The sequence below is a fragment of the Oryx dammah genome, unplaced genomic scaffold (genome assembly GCF_014754425.2).
Source record: "Oryx dammah isolate SB20612 unplaced genomic scaffold, SCBI_Odam_1.1 HiC_scaffold_7, whole genome shotgun sequence".
Taxonomy (NCBI): Eukaryota; Metazoa; Chordata; class Mammalia; order Artiodactyla; family Bovidae; genus Oryx; species Oryx dammah.
Window position 1 is genome coordinate 30025416 of NW_024070191.1, and position 16902 is coordinate 30042317.

At 41.7% G+C, this 16902-nt stretch overlaps 1 protein-coding gene across 1 annotated transcript in view; it reads left to right on the top strand.

Annotated features, from left to right (window-relative positions):
- The window catches only part of UNC5D (unc-5 netrin receptor D), a 633424-nt gene that overhangs the window by 584055 nt on the left and 32467 nt on the right, over positions 1-16902 (top strand). Inside the window, exons 12-14 of the mRNA XM_040242921.1 lie at positions 1969-2137; positions 4418-4645; positions 13522-13671. Coding sequence (XP_040098855.1) covers positions 1969-2137; positions 4418-4645; positions 13522-13671 — 547 coding nt within the window. The remainder of the gene's footprint in view (positions 1-1968; positions 2138-4417; positions 4646-13521; positions 13672-16902) is intronic.

A 16902-nucleotide genomic window follows, 5' to 3' on the forward strand; every position in this document is an offset into this window, starting at 1 on the left:
GAAGTGCCATCCCAGTTCCCACCCAGGTTTCTACGTGCACCCTCTCCAACTCCTAATGCCGTTCTAAGTTATTACCGAAAGGCGCCTTCTATTCACAAGTGTGAGAGTTCATCTAATGAGCTGCTTTCAGTTCATTTGGCATTAAATAATTCCCCCAATTCCCATATGTTTGAACAATATGTTCAACAAGGGGGAATGCTTGTCTGAAAGCTATTAAAGCTCTTTGAGGAGCTTGTCCTCGGTCACTCATATGCACGCCAGCTATCCCTGTCTGTGAGGATACAGGCAGCAATTACCCGGAAAACATTCTAATGGCCCCTGGCAGACATCCACGTGCAGACCGCCGCCTCGTGCTGGCTAGAGTCCTCACTGGAAATTCGCATTCGAGTCAAATCAAGAATAGAGCATTCTAGGCTGTTCACAGAACATTCATGATTACTAATACCTGACTTTCCAGACCCCACCCACCTCCCCCCAACTTGGCCTGCCCTACTTAGAGATATAAATTCATAAAAGGTATATTTTCCGTTTTGCCTGTGCTTTGCCTGGAAAGGAAGAGCTGATGACTGTGGTTGCCTACGAGGAAGGCTGACTTTGGGGAAGGCAGCTTCTTGGGGAGGGAGGAAGACCCTGTGATCATGCTCAGGTCTGCTTTAGGTACAGGAGGTAGGAGATGCTCCTCCTTGCTTATCTGCCTTGACTTTTGTTGCAGCAGCAAATTAAAGATAATGAGCTAAAGGGTGACCATGACTGACCAGAGAGGGAAACAAGCAGTGTCAACAAAAGCAATTCAGAAATTAACATGTTAGATGTGCTCGTGGAAAACCTGGTTGTTAATGCAAGACCACAGAAAAGGTAGTATCTTTTAGTACTAACTTCATCCTGCTCTTTTGATCAGGGATGACATTCTTACATGCCCTTCCTCGGCGAGATGAGAAAAAGCTTAGGCAATAATACCAATCCTAGCTCTCATATCACATTGTTCATCTGAGAATCCTGAATTGCTTTACAGACTATATTCTGAATCAGTATATTTCTTACAAGTGAAAATACCGGAAAAAAAAAATCAACTAGCTTTTTCTAAAACACATAGCAGTTAGAGAAAATGGGTAGACTTCTGGGTTCTCATTGATTGCTGTCCTATAACCCACCCTATCTTACTGTTTAGGGACAGAGATTAAAAACAAAAGCCACAAAAACGGAACAGGGAGGCATCCAGTCAGGTGTTATTATTTCCTTTTAGTCAAATTTCTTTGATCTGTTTCATGGCTCTGCCTTTTTGTTGTAAATTATTCACAATACAGGAAAATCTGAACACCAGGTTTAGGTAGAATGATTTTAAATTTATAGCTAAAATAGGAAAATATGAAAGATACATATTTATGTATTTGATTATGTAGTTTATAACTGTCTACTGTGCCATCACTATAAAACTTGTGTATTTGCACATTGGCAGAAAATAAATGTTTTTGAAACCAGAAGAGACATTCAATCCGTATTCATTTGAAGTATTGCTTTGTTTACAAAAGTAATTTGTTTTGTTGCTGACTAGCATTAAACGTATTTGTTGGAGGAGTTGTTGGGATTACCAGATTGTTCATTGCTATGACAGTTTTGGCTTTGGTCATTGATAATATCATCAACAAGAATAAGGATTCAGCAGCTGGTGTGTGACATGCCAGCTAGGTCTTTTCTTTCTCCTGTTCTGCCCTGTCTTGGTGAAGCAGCATTTGTCATTTCGTTTTTCAAAACCTAGATATGAAATCTAGGATCACCCTTAGTCTGTATGGTTGAGTAGTTCGACATAGATGTCTGTAGTCCTGACCAGGTGCCCTCCAGGAGGTGGTGTTCCCCAGGAGGGTGTCCCAGAAAGGGTTTTGCTAATAACCCCTGTAACTAAATTCTCATCCAGGTATGCCCCCGACTCCTTTACATGTTTCTCTCTTTTATTCTTCCCCAATCATACAGCCTCCAGTCGGATGGATCCGAGGTGCTACTGAGTCCAGAAGTCACCTGTGGTCCCCTTGACATGATTGTCACCACTCCCTTTGCCCTGACCATCCCACACTGTGCAGACGTCAGCTCTGAGCACTGGAACATCCATTTAAAGAAGAGGACCCAGCAGGGCAAGTGGGAGGTGAGACCCAAGAGCCTTCCTTAAAAACAAACAAACAGCAACAAAAAAAAAACAGCTGTAGGGAGTTTGGAATGGTCATGGATACACTGCTATATTTAAAATGGATGCCCCCAAAAAAATAAAAAAGAAAAAAATAAATAAAATGGATGCCCCCCCCAAAAAAAAAGGATGCCCAACAAGGACCTACTATATAGCACAGGGAACTCTGCTCAGTGTTATATGGCAGCCTGGATGGGAGGGGAGTCTGGGAGAGAATGGATACAGGTATGTGTATGGCTGAGTCCCTTCACTGTCCACCTAAAACTATCACAATATTGTTAATCGGCTATACTCCACTATAAAATAAAAAGCTTCAAAAAAAAAAAAAAAAAACCACAGGGTTTAGGTTCCACCTGTGGAATGGAATTCATTTTACCTTCTCGTCACACAAGTCAGCTGTGAAACTGAGCACTGACTTGTTTTTCAGGGGGTTGGTGGCCAGTATTTACAACAGCCTCAAGGTGTTGGCTTGGAGAAGGCAATGGCACCCCACTCCGGTGTTCTTGCCTGGGAAATCCCATGGACGGAGGAGCCAGGTGGGCTGCGGTCCATGGGGTCGCTGAGGGTCAGACATGACAGAGCGACTTCACTTTCCCTTTTCACTTTCATGCATTGGAGAAGGAAATGGCAGCCCACTCTGGTGTTCTTGCCTGGAGAATCCCAGGGGCGGGGGAGCCTGGTGGGCTGCCGTCTGGGGGGTCGCGCAGAGTCGGACACGACTGTAGCGACTCAGCAGCAGCAAGGTGTTGGCTAGTTGTGTGTGTCATAATGGGGAGAAGCCACCAGAGAGGATATGAAGCTTTCTCCTTCGATTTAGAATACAGTTGTAGCCACCCCGACAGGCACGTACCCCTGTGCACCTGCCCTTTGTGCATGAGACTGCCACTCTTGCCTTGGTGCCCAGGCCATTTCCCTGTCCCAGCTGACTTTCCCTGTGGCCTCTGTGGGAATTAGGGAAGAGGCCCAGGGTAAGCCAGCTGTATCCATAGAAGGAATCACTATCTGTTTTTGCCAAAATAGGGATTGTAACAAATTTATATGGAAGTATTCAGGAACAGAGTAGCTGTTAGGTAGATGTGGCTGAAGGAATGCATGCGTTGAAAATCATTCTGTCTTTCCCTGTGTATGTGAACGCATGTAAGAAACAGCACAAGGAGAGAAGAACAGCGACAAACTGAGAATCCACAAGGGAAAAGTAAGGACAAGAGAGCCGGTCATAGAAAGATTGCAGGGGGCTGGCTATTTTAAGTGAAACCTGATTTATCTGTCTGTTGGGGATTCCTTTGATGTCTGTCTGGGGTCAGTTTGCCTGAAAGCAGATGAATTATCCTGTTGGAACACAATGACCTGTTCCAGCTAGCCCTGGGATCTTACCTCCCAGGAGATGCTTCAGGAGAAGGAAGTAAAAGGAAAATCATGTTTCTTGAGGAGAAGAAAATTCCCAGTTGCTTCAGTGGATTACAGTTACCATGCCCAGCTCTGTCTTGAAACTCTTCTTTGTTGAAAATGCATTCTGCAATTTATTCAGTTGTGATACAACCGTAGGGTAATTTCCAGGGGTGTGAGGTTCCATAGGTTTTATAAAGGGACTGGATTTGGCACTCTTTTTCATTACATCTTGCTTTGCCTTGATTTTTGCCACGTTAGTTTTTCTTCCCAGCACTTCCTCACAGTCATTTACATCTAGACGGTGTTAGATTTACCCTCTATCAAATTGGTCACACATACCTTAGCGGGGAGGGTGAAATACTCTGATACATACAGCTTATTCAAACCATTCATTGGATGGTCCCTCATGCATGATTTTGATGGAGTGAAAAGAAGATAAAATATTTGAAAGAAAATAAACATTACCTTAAGGATATTGGACGAGGTTTTCAGAAATAGACCTTTATAAAAAAAAAAAAAAAACATAAAAGTTTGCTCATTGATGTTAAGGTTCAAGGGTGTTTTTGTTTTGTTTTTTAATTTGGCCTTGAACAAATTAACCGAAAATTGTAGAGCTTTGAAAGTGATGTTCGTTATAACCTACTAAATCGAATTCCTACTCTACACTGAATATAGCCGTTCCTTCAGCTCCTGATGTCAGCAGTTATTTTGATAAAAGAAAAACATTTAACACCAAGAAAATGAGTTCAGTAAAAATATTCTGAAAAAAAGATGTTATGTCCTTGCAAAGTGACTGTTAAATCACATTGTGTTTCCCAAGCTGAGAGAACTCAAGACGCCTTTTCCCAACAGGAAGTGATGTCGGTGGAGGATGAATCCACATCCTGCTACTGCCTGTTGGATCCTTTTGCATGTCACGTGCTCCTAGACAGCTTTGGGACGTACGCCCTCACCGGGGAACCCATCACAGACTGTGCCGTGAAGCAGCTCAAGGTGGCAGTTTTTGGCTGCATGTCCTGTAACTCTCTGGACTACAACTTGAGGGTCTACTGTGTGGACAACACCCCTTGGGCATTTCAGGTCAGCCTTTTCTCTAGTTCCTCTTGTGGTGTCAGGAGAACATGGGGTTTCCTAAAGATCAGTGTCAATAGAGAATCTGATTGCAGAGGGCAATTCTGGAAAATGAACCCACATCACTGGCTCAATGGGGATACCCGTCTCGAAACAGGAACTGTGTTACTGTGTGCCCATTGATGTGCTGAAGGTACGATGAGGTACTTGGCACTCAAGAAGAGAGGAGGGGTGAACTAACAGACAACATGGTGTGCTAAATGAGAAAACTGGCTAGAAGGATACGCATAATTCAGGAAGCAGAGGCCCAGTTGTGAGAGAGAAGTCTTTGAGGATCCTTTGGGAACCTTCTTGGAGGAATGAGATCTGAGACCTAAAGAGAAAGGGATGCCATGTCCAGAGAGGAGAATGGCGTGAACCACAAGAACAAGAGTTATTTGACGTGCAGCTGAGCAGTGAGACGAGTGGTTGGGTCACCTGAAGGTCGTAGTTCGGGGACCACAATTATAAATCATCCCTCTCAGTAGGTAGTCCCATGACATCCTGAACACACAGTCTGTTAATTTTTAGGTTTATTAGGGCAGAGATGGTTCCTTTCCATTTTTGCTCCTTTTAATCACATATGATCCTTTTTGAATTAGCACCTCTCAAAGAGTACAGGTTTATTAATAGCAGCAAAAATAATGCTGAAGTGCCTGTGTAAGCTCTGCCCGTATATAAATAGCATAGCTCTCCTGATACATCTCATCCCTGGTCCCAGCTATTCCAGTTCTGAATCGTTAAGCCCATTATGCTTTTCCGCAGTAACTACCTTTTTAAGACACTGAGCTGGAAATCTCATGCTTACCAATGGAAGAGATAAGATGACTTGAATCCTGAACATAAGCCAGTAAAGGTGACGCAGTGCCAGCTTATGGGCCCACATTTTCCCTATCTCTTAAGTAGCAGAGGCCATTATAAAGGGCGTGCTTCGGTATCTGACTGTTCCCAAGAAAGCTTTCTCATGAGGGGTGCCATTTAGTCAAGAACATCAGTGTAAGCAGTTAAACCTCAGCCTATGAATGACATCTTAAACTCTTCCCCTGCTTTTGAGACCTTGTAATAAGAGGATTTCTCCAAGATTAAAATACCTAATGGACATTGACTAATCAAAAATCAACTGACGTATGATATCACTTATATGTGTAATCTAAAAGCATGACACAAATGACTTCATCAACAAAAGAAACAGACAAGGAGAACAGGCTTGAAGCTAAAAGGGAGGCAGCAGGGGAGAGATTAGGAGTTTGGGATTAGCAGACACACACTATTGTATATAGGATGGATAAACAACAAGGTCTGCCTATATGGCACAGGAAACTGTATTCCATATCCTGTGATAAACCACAGTAGAAAGTGAAAGTGAAAATCACTCAGTCGTGTCCGACTCTTGGCGACCCCATGGACTATACAGTCCATGGAATTCTCCAGGCCAGAATACTGGAGTGGGTAGCCTTTCCCTTCTCCAGGGGATCTTCCCAACTCTGGGATCAAACCCAGGTCTCCCACATTGCAGGCGGATTCTTTACCAGCTGAGCCACCAGGGAAGCCCAAGAATACTGGAGTAGGTAGCCTAAAACCATAATAGGGAAGACTATAAAAAAGAATATATCTATGCATATATCTGAAGAACTGTACAGTACAGCAGAAATGAACCCAACATTGTGAATCAACTACACTTCAAACAGAAAATTAACTGAGGTTACTACCACCACTGAATAGTTGTAAAATGTGCCATCACACTAGTTGGTTGTTTAGTAACTCAGGCAGATTTTGAAGTCTCAGTAAACATGGAGGACTGGGGTGGATTTCCAATCTCCTGTGTCATATGGGTAACCCACTGCTAATTAGGGTTACCCTGAGGATCTGTTCATCACAACCACCTTGGAATTAAGACCTCATAACCAGTTTGGATTTTGCTTTGAATAACACTCTCACTGCTAATGTATATACCAGCAAGTTAGACATTTGCCCAAGGAATTTCTAAATGACTTGCAGATAATGTATTTTCACTCCTACTGATTGCTACCAGATTCTAGAATAGCTCAGCTGTTCACAGATGAATTGCCGTGGGAATCATGAAAATGAAGCTCAAACCACAGCTTTTCAAACCACTATCCATTCCTGTGGGTAGCAGATCCTTTTTAATCAATGCTTGAAAAACTGGCATGCTCCTGCTAATTGAATATAAATGTCTTTATTTCATCGAGAGGGACTTCCTAAAATTCTTTACTTTTGCTGTAGAGAAATGTTTTCCAGTGGAGATACCTCTGGCCTGTTTGTCGGAATCTATTTACCTCCAGTGATTCCTTCTCTCTCCTATTATGTCAAATAAACCTGATTGTAGAGTTGAGTTGGGTTGTACTTGTTATTGACAGGATGTTTGTGACAGCTGTCATGAGCAGCAAAGGCCATGCTTTTCCCCTGGGGTTCTGAGAGATCACCAGGCTTGGCTGAATAACTTTTCTGGCCTGAATCTGGAAAGATTAAAACATAACTTGTAGCTTTTCTGAACACAACCATTCACTGCCTGGTCTTAGTCTCTGAGTTTTGTGCAAGAAAGGAATCTTGCTTTCTGGGTGTTTATCTTGCTAAGTGAACGTGTTCACAACCTTCTCCCTGAGTTCATTTAAACTACCTTCGTATCCCAAATCATCTATGTCATATTTTTCATGGCTTCATGTGTGGTATTTAGTTAGAGGGAAATATATAATTACAAAGCCATTAAAATAATTCCACTTGAAGAAAGCCATAGCAACAGTCTAAAAGACTTCACACATTATTATTAGCTCCCCCCAACTTTAGTGGTGTGAGCTGAGCGTCTTGTAGGCAATGATGAGTCACCTGCTATAACCCTAATAGAAGCCTAACTTCTTAGTCAAAATTCACAGGTAGTTTTTTCATTAAGCATTTCTGCAGAAATTGCCTACCATGGAATTTGCCTCAGTTATCACAGTAATGAACATGTTTGTCATGATTTGGAAAGGGAGGCCAGCGTGGCTCTGACACTTACTGTCTTTATTGTAGTGCATCTTTCATAGCTCAAAGAAGTGAAAAAATCTGAGCCCAGCCAGAACTGGGCTTGTAACCAAGAAGGAAACCTAGTTAAAGGGCATGGTTGCATTTTCACGTCCCTTCCATCTCCCTGGGAAATTCTTGTTATTGTTCAGTTACTAAGTCTTGTCCAATTCTTTGCAGCCTCATGGACTGCAGCACGCCAGGCTTCCCTGTCCTTCACTATCTCCTGGAGTTTGCTCAGACTCATGTGCATTGAGTCAGTGATGCCATCAATTATGTCCCCCAATTATGTAAATGCTCACCCTCTCACTGGAAATCCTTGGAAGGGCAGCTTCTAGACCCAACTCTCCTGTCTTTGTAGAACTAGTTGGGTACCTGGCCAGATAGTGGCCCCACCAAAAAAAAAATAGAGGATTTTAATCAAACACACACTCTTCATTTTCAGCCAGGCCCTCCTTCTCTTCTGGGCTTCCCCGGTAGCTCAGTGGTAAAGAATCTGCCTACCAGTGCAGGAGACAGGGGTTCAATCTGGGTTGGGAAGATCCCCTGGAGGAGGAAATGGCAACCACTCCAGTATTCCTGCCTGGGAAATGCCATGGACCAAGGAGCCTAGCGACAGTCTATGGGGTCGCAAGGAGTCAGACATGACTTAGCAACTAAGCAACAACGACAGCCTTCTCCTCTGCCCCCTGCAAGGCTGCTCTGCTTGCTTCCCATTTGCTCTGAGGATATTTCATCTGAATCCTTGTAGCAATTTCTTTGAATGACAAAAACAAAATACCTCATGCACCTTGGTAAGACATAATTAATTTAGTTTCAGATATTTGAAGATATGTTAAATCTAAAACCATCTCTATGGAAAATTAAATCAGGTCAGATAAGCTTTATTAAAAAATAATAAATGCCATCTGCCCGAAGGTGAGAAAGGGACCAGTGACTTCCTGCTCCTGTATTTCTGTAATAATTAGAGCTGCGATTTTATGTTTGTGTGTTTGACATTGCTGCTTTTGATGAATTCAAACCAAAGGTTGCAGAATGGTGATTTATTTTCAAAACTGTAATATGCTAAGACTTAAATTTCTGTTATCGTGTTTATGTTACGTTCTCTCTCTCTCCCCACACACACAAGTTCAAACAAACCTTGACAGAGGGAAAGCAGGAATTAAGCACTTGCCATATCTTAGGAGGGAAAAAAATGAAAAGAAAAAACAACTAACATTTTTCTCCGTTGCTTCCAGCACTCCTCTGCAGTACCCCCTTGGTCCTCATTACTTACTTGGCATTAATGTGGATTTAGAATCTAATTTCAAAGGATTTCCTCCAGATATAGTTCTTGTGTTTATCAATAATGCAACCTTGGGAAATATTGTTCACGTACAGCATTTAAAGGAAAACACCACGGCGACATCATTTCCGTATGTGTATGTGTGTGCTTAAGTTCAAACAGTTTTGTCTCATAAATATGTAAATTCAGCCTGCCTGTTTTAGTATCCCTGAAGCACACCTGAATGTTGCTGCCTGTCTCATTAAATCAACATAAACAGCCCAGTGAGACACACAGCACAAGTTTCTCCTGGCCACAGCTCCCAGCCCTGGATGACTAGCAACCCCCAATGTGACATGATGGAATAGAGGAGCTAGAAAAACCGCCGGCCACAGCCTTTAGGTACATTTTATATACAAGCAACCAGCCAGACTCTACTTTCTAATTTAATTAGCACAGGTGTCAATATAACAGTAAATCCCCAGAGATTTAACAAAAAATCCTTGTCATATAGGAGGCAGACAGGGAAGAATCAGATGGATATCAGACTCCACTCTTGGGGTGATTCTTCCATGTGAATGACTCAGAAGTAGCTCAATACAGCTGTTAGTACACTGATTCATCTCAAACCTGGCTGGATATGAGCATCATCTGAGAAGTATTTAAAAACACAGATGTCTAGGCCCAGCCCCCAAGCAAAACGCAATAGGTTAAAGGGGTACAGCGGGGAGTTATGGGTTAAATGTAATTTCTCCTATTTGGAGAGAGATTTAAAGCTTCTACTCTGAAGCCAGTTGTGCCTTTACAGATACATCAACACGGTGATTAGTTCATTATTGGGTTTAATAATTGTTTTGTTACACAATAGCTTATAATTGCTTAATATTTTATACAAGATTACAAGACACTTAATTGTATGTAGTTGGTTCATATTGGGGGTTCAATATGTGGAGATTAAAGTAAGCAAGCTAAAAAACAAAAGCAAACATAAATCATGGTTGTATTTAAATAGGGGCCCTAAAGGAGAAATCTTTAAGGGGTATCATTTTCCTCAGTGATAATTATAAATGGATATCCATTTTAAATGGATTCCCAGGGGGCACTAGGGATAGATAATCCACCTGCCAATGAAGGAGATGCAAGAGATGAGAGTTCGATCCCTGGGGGTGGTGAAGATCCCCTGGAGAAGGAAATGGTAACCCACTCAAGTATTCCTGCCTGGAGAATTCCATGCACAGAGAAGCCAGGTGGGCTACAGTCCATGGGGCCAGAAACAGTCAGGCATGACTGAGCAACTAAGCCCATCCATTTAAAAAATGCTTAATATCCTCCATTCTGCATCTCAGGAATGGCTTAGATCGTATAAATAACCCTAGGGCAGAAACAGATTGACTTAGGTCATCTTTACATGTGTCTCACACCAATGAAAAATTACTTATGGGACAGTGTTAATAGCCGTCTGACTTTCACATGACTCTTAAAAAATCAAGTATAGTATAGGAAAATGCAGGGAAATCTCACAGAAAAAATACTAGACCGTATAACCAACAAGGACCTACTATATAGAACAGAGAACTCTGCTCAATGTTGAGTGGCAGCCTGGATGGGAGAGGAGTTTGGGGGGAGAGTGGATGTGTATGTGTATAGCTGAGTCCCTTTGCTATCCACTATCACAACATTGTTAATTGGCTATATTCCAATATAAAATAAAAATTTTAAATACTTGACCATGAGCAAGTATCGTATACAGCGGTTCTGTCACTAACCCGTGTGACTGTGGGCAAGTCACTTTCTTGAGGGTACATCTCCATGTTTTCCTCTGTAAATAATCAAGTTTTAAATCCCTAAGCACCTTACATTCCCTTCAAGTGGGATAATGCTACGTTGTTTGTAAATATTAAAATAACCTAGCTCTCCATCAAGTAATGCATGACCTTGAACAAGCCACTTCATCTCCTGACCTTGGTTTATTTCTCTCTACTTTCAGGCATTAAAGAACAGGGTGCACCTCAGAGCGCCTAGCCAAATTTATCAGTATTTTGACAAGTCAACACTGTTGTTACTTCACGACTTTGATATGATTTGAATAAGCAAACTTCATATTTGCCCCCGATTCTAATCTTGCACTAGAATGGCAAAAAAAAGAAGTTAGTCTGTGACCATGCTAATGATTTTGTTTGGCTGTAAATAAGCCCAAATAAAAAACTGAAGCTTAAGGATTAAGTGACTTGCCGAAGACTACACAGAAATGTGATTAGACACCTGTGCCTTCCATTTTTGGTTTACAAGATGAATGCTCTCGAGTATATGTACCCCCCAGAAGATTCCCATGCTCCCTTAAACCCAATGACATTAAACAAAAATACAAGTCCTTAGCATGGTAAGGGAGAATTCATGACTTGGCTTCTACCTTGTATTTTCCATCATCTCCAGCCATACACTTTCCACCGTAACCTATCCCAGCGTACCTTTGTGGAGAGTCCATTCAGTGTCTGGAATACTCTCCCTCCCTTTCCCTTGAGTAGCCCCTGTATTTACTTCTAGGTTCAGTTCAAATGTCACTTCCTCTATTAATTTCCCGATTCATTCCCTGGCCTCTCTGCCCATCTGGGTTAGGCACCTTCTCTCTTGCCTTAACCTTTGGGAATATACATATTTGTCATACTCAGATACTATATTATACTCATATGCTCACTGTTCTAATCCTCTCTCTAGACTATGAGCTCCTTGGCGTTTCATTTCTGTTCACCCAGTGCCCAGCTCAGGCATCACTCGGCCGGACATTCAGTAAATCTCCAGAGAGGGGACAGAGACCAGCATCTGTAAAGACCTCAAGTCAGCATCTGGCATTAATTCTGTTTCCTCCCACCCTGCCTCTTTCCTTCCACTGTTTGCAGCCCTCCTTGGACACTGGCCACCCTGCTATTATGTCTAATGCTTAGATGCGCAACATAATGAATTACCTCGTACTGCCCAGTCCAGGGTACTAATTGTCCACCACATGTGCATTTCTACACTTTAATTAATTAAAATCAAACATTTAGTTCCTTAGTCACTCTAACCACCCTGGCTAGTGGATACATATTAGAACACACTGATGTGAACCTTTTCCATCACTGCAGAAAGTTCAGTGCTGACTTAGGGCCCCAAGCACACCCCTCCCACCCCAGGAGAGCTGGAGAAGATGACACTGGAATGGACCAATTTAGTCCTGAGAAAAAGACACTGGCCACCTATTAATTTATGTGTACATGAAGGATAAGAGCTGGAAAGCTGCTTAGAAACATTTTTATTAATGTTAAATCTATACACAGACAAGAGATGGAAAAGATAACTTCTGAAGATGTTTTCACTCGCTGATAATTGAAATTTAAGTTTTATTGTATTTATAAGCCTAGCTGCCTTGCTTCTTGCAATCTTTTTTAGACTCTGGGAAGATTATAGGCCATAATTAAAGGATTTCAGTTTTCCTATTTAGCCTAGCTCTGTAAGGAAATTTTAAGTCAATTAATGGTGATTTTTAAAATGAGGATTTAGGAAAATCTCTTATCTCCAGAAACGCTGAGAACCTCACCTCCCCTGCCCCACAGTAGTTTAACATCTTATCTGTTCTTTCACTTGTCTTATCGATAGGATTCTAAACACCACAAATTTGGAACCAATTAAATGGTTTCCTTAGAATGTATGTGAATTGTGTTTATATGAGATATAAAGATTTCTCAGTAAAAGATAAAGGAATATTTGTCTCAGGAATTTGATCATTTTTTTTTTCTTCTGAGATAAAGCTGACTTGACTACTTATTTTTTCTTGGCCTTTTGGCATGACTTCCATGAATGTTACTACAAATAAACATGATACATGCACTCTGCATTTATTTTGAGCTAAAGGAAAAGACTGATGCTGGGAGGGATTGGGGGCAGGAGGAGAAGGGGATGACAGAGGATGAGATGGCTGGATGGCATCACTGACTCGATGGACGTGAGTCTGAGTGAACTCCGGGAGATGGTGATGGACAGGGACGCCTGGCGTGCTGTGATTCATGGGGTTGCAAAAAGTTGGACATGACTGAGCGACTGAACTCAACTAAAAGGATACATACTGGTTGATGCCTGTGTTGGGTACAAACAAGGGAACCATAGTGGAGAGGGGCTGTCTCCCCCTTTCTCATGAAATAACATGCTGGGTCAGGTTAAGTACAAATACATCCCTTGATTATGGTGACAGCAAGATGAAATTCACACAATGGTGAAAACTCAACTGTATTAGACTTTGCGTGGGGCAAAGGAGGTCTTCTAATTTTAAAGACAGTGTATATAAAAGCCTCAACAATACAATAATGAAGAACAATTGTTTCTTTGTGACCAGATCCTTATTTCTCAGCAGCCTGTAGCCCTTAGCCCTGACCTTGCAAGGATAGAAGGGTATAAAAGTAGTGTGCATCCATCATGCTGTTGCCTATTTCTGGGAGACACCTGGGAGGGAGCATACCTATCTATGGAAGGAAAATGTGGAGGAAATTGTGTGCTTTATTGTTGCACCTCTTTTCTTTTTCTTTTCCTATAGGAAGTGGTTTCAGATGAAAGGCATCAAGGTGGACAACTCCTGGAAGAACCAAAGTTGCTGCATTTCAAAGGGAATACTTTCAGTCTTCAGATCTCTGTCCTTGATATCCCCCCATTCCTCTGGAGAATTAAACCATTCACTGCATGCCAGGTACTGGCCAAGTGGGTTTCCAATAGAAATAGCTTTGCTTTAACCAGCAGGCATATCACACACCCTAGTAAGGGTACTCCTGACTTTCCTCCTCCTTTAAAACTATGGATTTCATTTCAAAACTGTCACAGATGTGTAACTGTTTGGACTACACCCAGGGAAACCTATTGTCATAAATCCATGGATTCCTAACAAGTGGGGGAAAAGGTGCTTGCATGTCAGGTAATATGATATTTATCCTCTCTCCTGTTTAAATCACCACTCAGGATAGGTTGAAGAAGGTCATCTAACAACTTAGAGCAAGATTTCTTTGTGGATTTGTTTTAATTCATATCAGTTCATTATGAGACAGTTTTTAAGTCCTGTTCACCTATAGAATGAACTGGATATTAGGGAGAAACCTTTTAAGGGTGATCATTTTGAGTTGTAGAGAGCTCTGGCCATCCAGGTGGGATCAAGAGATTTTGTCCTAAATAGATGAAATGCTTGCTGCCAAATGAATTGAGCAAGATGGGAAGAAGAAATCACAAATTGAGAAACAAAGAAATATTAATGCCTCTTAGAATATTTTTATGTAAAAATATTTATGTGTCACTCATATACCTCATTTTTAGAGACTTAAAAAAAATTTCAGGATGACTTAAGAGTCTCTTTGGATCATGTTAAGGAATTTTTGAATAGTTGCTTAGCATGAAAAGATATCAACTTGTGACCTTGTCACTGAATTCAATGAAAATTTTCAGTGATAAGCATTGTGATCAGAAGCAGCCAACTGGTCTACCATTGTTTAAGCCAGAGTCATCTGGGCTTCAAGAGACAGGACATTTCCTTAACTCTGGAGCTTCTGAGAGACTGATACCGATCTGGACTCACAGGAGGCTTTCACGCTTCTCTGTTCTGCCCATCAGCATAACTTGCAGAGCCCTGTGGGTTTTTTAACCTATCTTTACAGCATTCATTTAAAAAAAAAAAAATGCACAAGATATACCAGGCTTGTCAGAATGGAAATCAGTCAAATCTCAAAGAGAAAAACCTTGGCCATTCCATGAGAGTTAGATGAAAGTTGCACCATCGCTGCTTTCTACTTCTAATGTTCAGAATTTTCTAATCAAATAAGACCATATTTTTCTGTTTACTTTTCAGACCTGTCAATACCTCAGGAGCTGACCCCTCTATGTATAGTTTTAGTGCATTCAAAACAACAAGTATCTCTCTCAGGGCCCTGAACAATTTTTTTGGATATTTAACATATTTTCTTATGGAGAGAGGTTTTCTATGAATAAATGTATTATTTATGATGTTCTAGACCTAGATGTCTCTGTTTCCCAGAAAGCAATATTCAAAGTTTGCAGTCCAAATTGAACTTCAGGGTATTGTTAAAACAACTCCTGACAGTCATGCAAATTCCTCTGTTTTAATTTTTATTTAAGGGCATTGCTTCCCTGGATCTAATGCAAGTGACTCAGCCCAAAGTAACTATGAAGTTTAATGCTTGCAGATAAAAAAATCAGATAAAGATTATAACCTCTCAGGAGCACTTAAACAACACTTCCAACACCAGGGATTCAGTGAAAGCCTCAGGTAGAAAAGACTTGGAGGACGGCAATGCCTGCTCACCCCGGAGGATGCAACAGGGCCAGCCAAAGCCAAAGGGCGCTGGCTGGCAAGGAAACCCAACCAGCTTCACTGTCAGGATGGGTTGGATTGCATAGAGGTTGTGAACATGTATAAATATTTGACTTCTGTAGTTGGGCATAATTTGAAAGTCGTGGAAAGCTGAAAAACAATTTAATTTTCTCTGCATCAGGCAGCTTGCCACTGAGGTTTCATTTCCACTTCATTTTTCTTTCCCACAAATGGCTTTCTGCTCTATTCTTCCTTTCTTCTCACCACCCTACCACCAATTTCTTTACTCCTGTGATCACTGAACTCCCCCAGTATTTGTGACTACATATTGTGCTTGGCATAATGGCCAGGTTGTGTCTGCTCCAGGGATCAGATGCATACACTTTGGGGAGGCTTTGCGTTCAGCCTGCTTGAACCTCATGGAGAGCATCACGTGTGCTGACAAACTGGGCGAGGATAATAGAGAATGGCTTTTGATTTGGCTTAGTGGACAGGAGCTCACAGAACTCTACTGCAGAGAAAGAAAACCCCACTACTGCTGACATCACTTATAGGTCTCTCCTTCACCTGGTAAATGTCCCCATCATCTTCCAAGTCAGTGGACAGAAGGGTTAGAGTTATTGGTATGCCTGGTATCCCTGTCTTCTTATTCCTGTCTCCCTTTCTTTAACTTCAAAACAGCAGTCTAGGAATCGACATTTTCCAATTAGTACCCAAAGCTGACTCTCTAAGAAACCTTTTTTTTTTTTTCCCCCATCTGGGCAAGATGGAATTTCCCAGGCAGGGTGGTATCCAGTGCATAAAATAACTGCCCTATGAGGCACCAACCGAGAAAAATTCTTAGAATGATGTGAGGTTCGGATTGGGTTTAGAGCTACATGATGAGAGCCTACGTATAGGACGGCCAACTAGATTTTAAATCTTGCTGGTTTCGATTCTGGAGGATGACAGTTTATGAAATGCTAGGGTAGAAACCTTATTGCTTATGAAACAAGGTAGGATGGATGAAAGGGAGGGGCATGGGAGGTTACAGGAATTCTTAAGAGACCTGGTTACCATAGCACCCACTCACCTTGATTCAAAGAAAGAAGTGACCCACAGTGCTGGTCCTTCCAAAAGAAACAGTTCTTCCTGAGACTCTACCACAACAAGTGATACGCTGTTGTCCCCTTAGAAGACTCAACAGCCCTCCTCGGCATGGAAATAACTCTGCTCCCAGCAGGCTCCTGGGACCTGAGAGCTCCTGAATCATCATATCCTCTCTTCCTTGCAGACTGTGGGGGTAGAGAAGCTGTAAAATATTATAAAGCTGAATCTAATAAAATATTCATTTATTTTTTAAATCCTACAGAACACCAAGCCAGGCTGTCACCTCCGCAGGATGAAAGCAGCTGTCTTACAGCATGCTGTGTGTCTTGGAGAACCCAGTGTCTGTCTCCTGCTAGGATACGATTTACATTCTCTCCATCTGCTAGGAAACTAATTATAATGGGACTCAAAAAGAAAACATTTCCGGAATTCTTTAAACACACATAACTTTGCTACACTTTGTCCTCTAGTATTACTTTCCCCAGAATTCCTCTCAGCTCAGTGAGCATCTTGGTG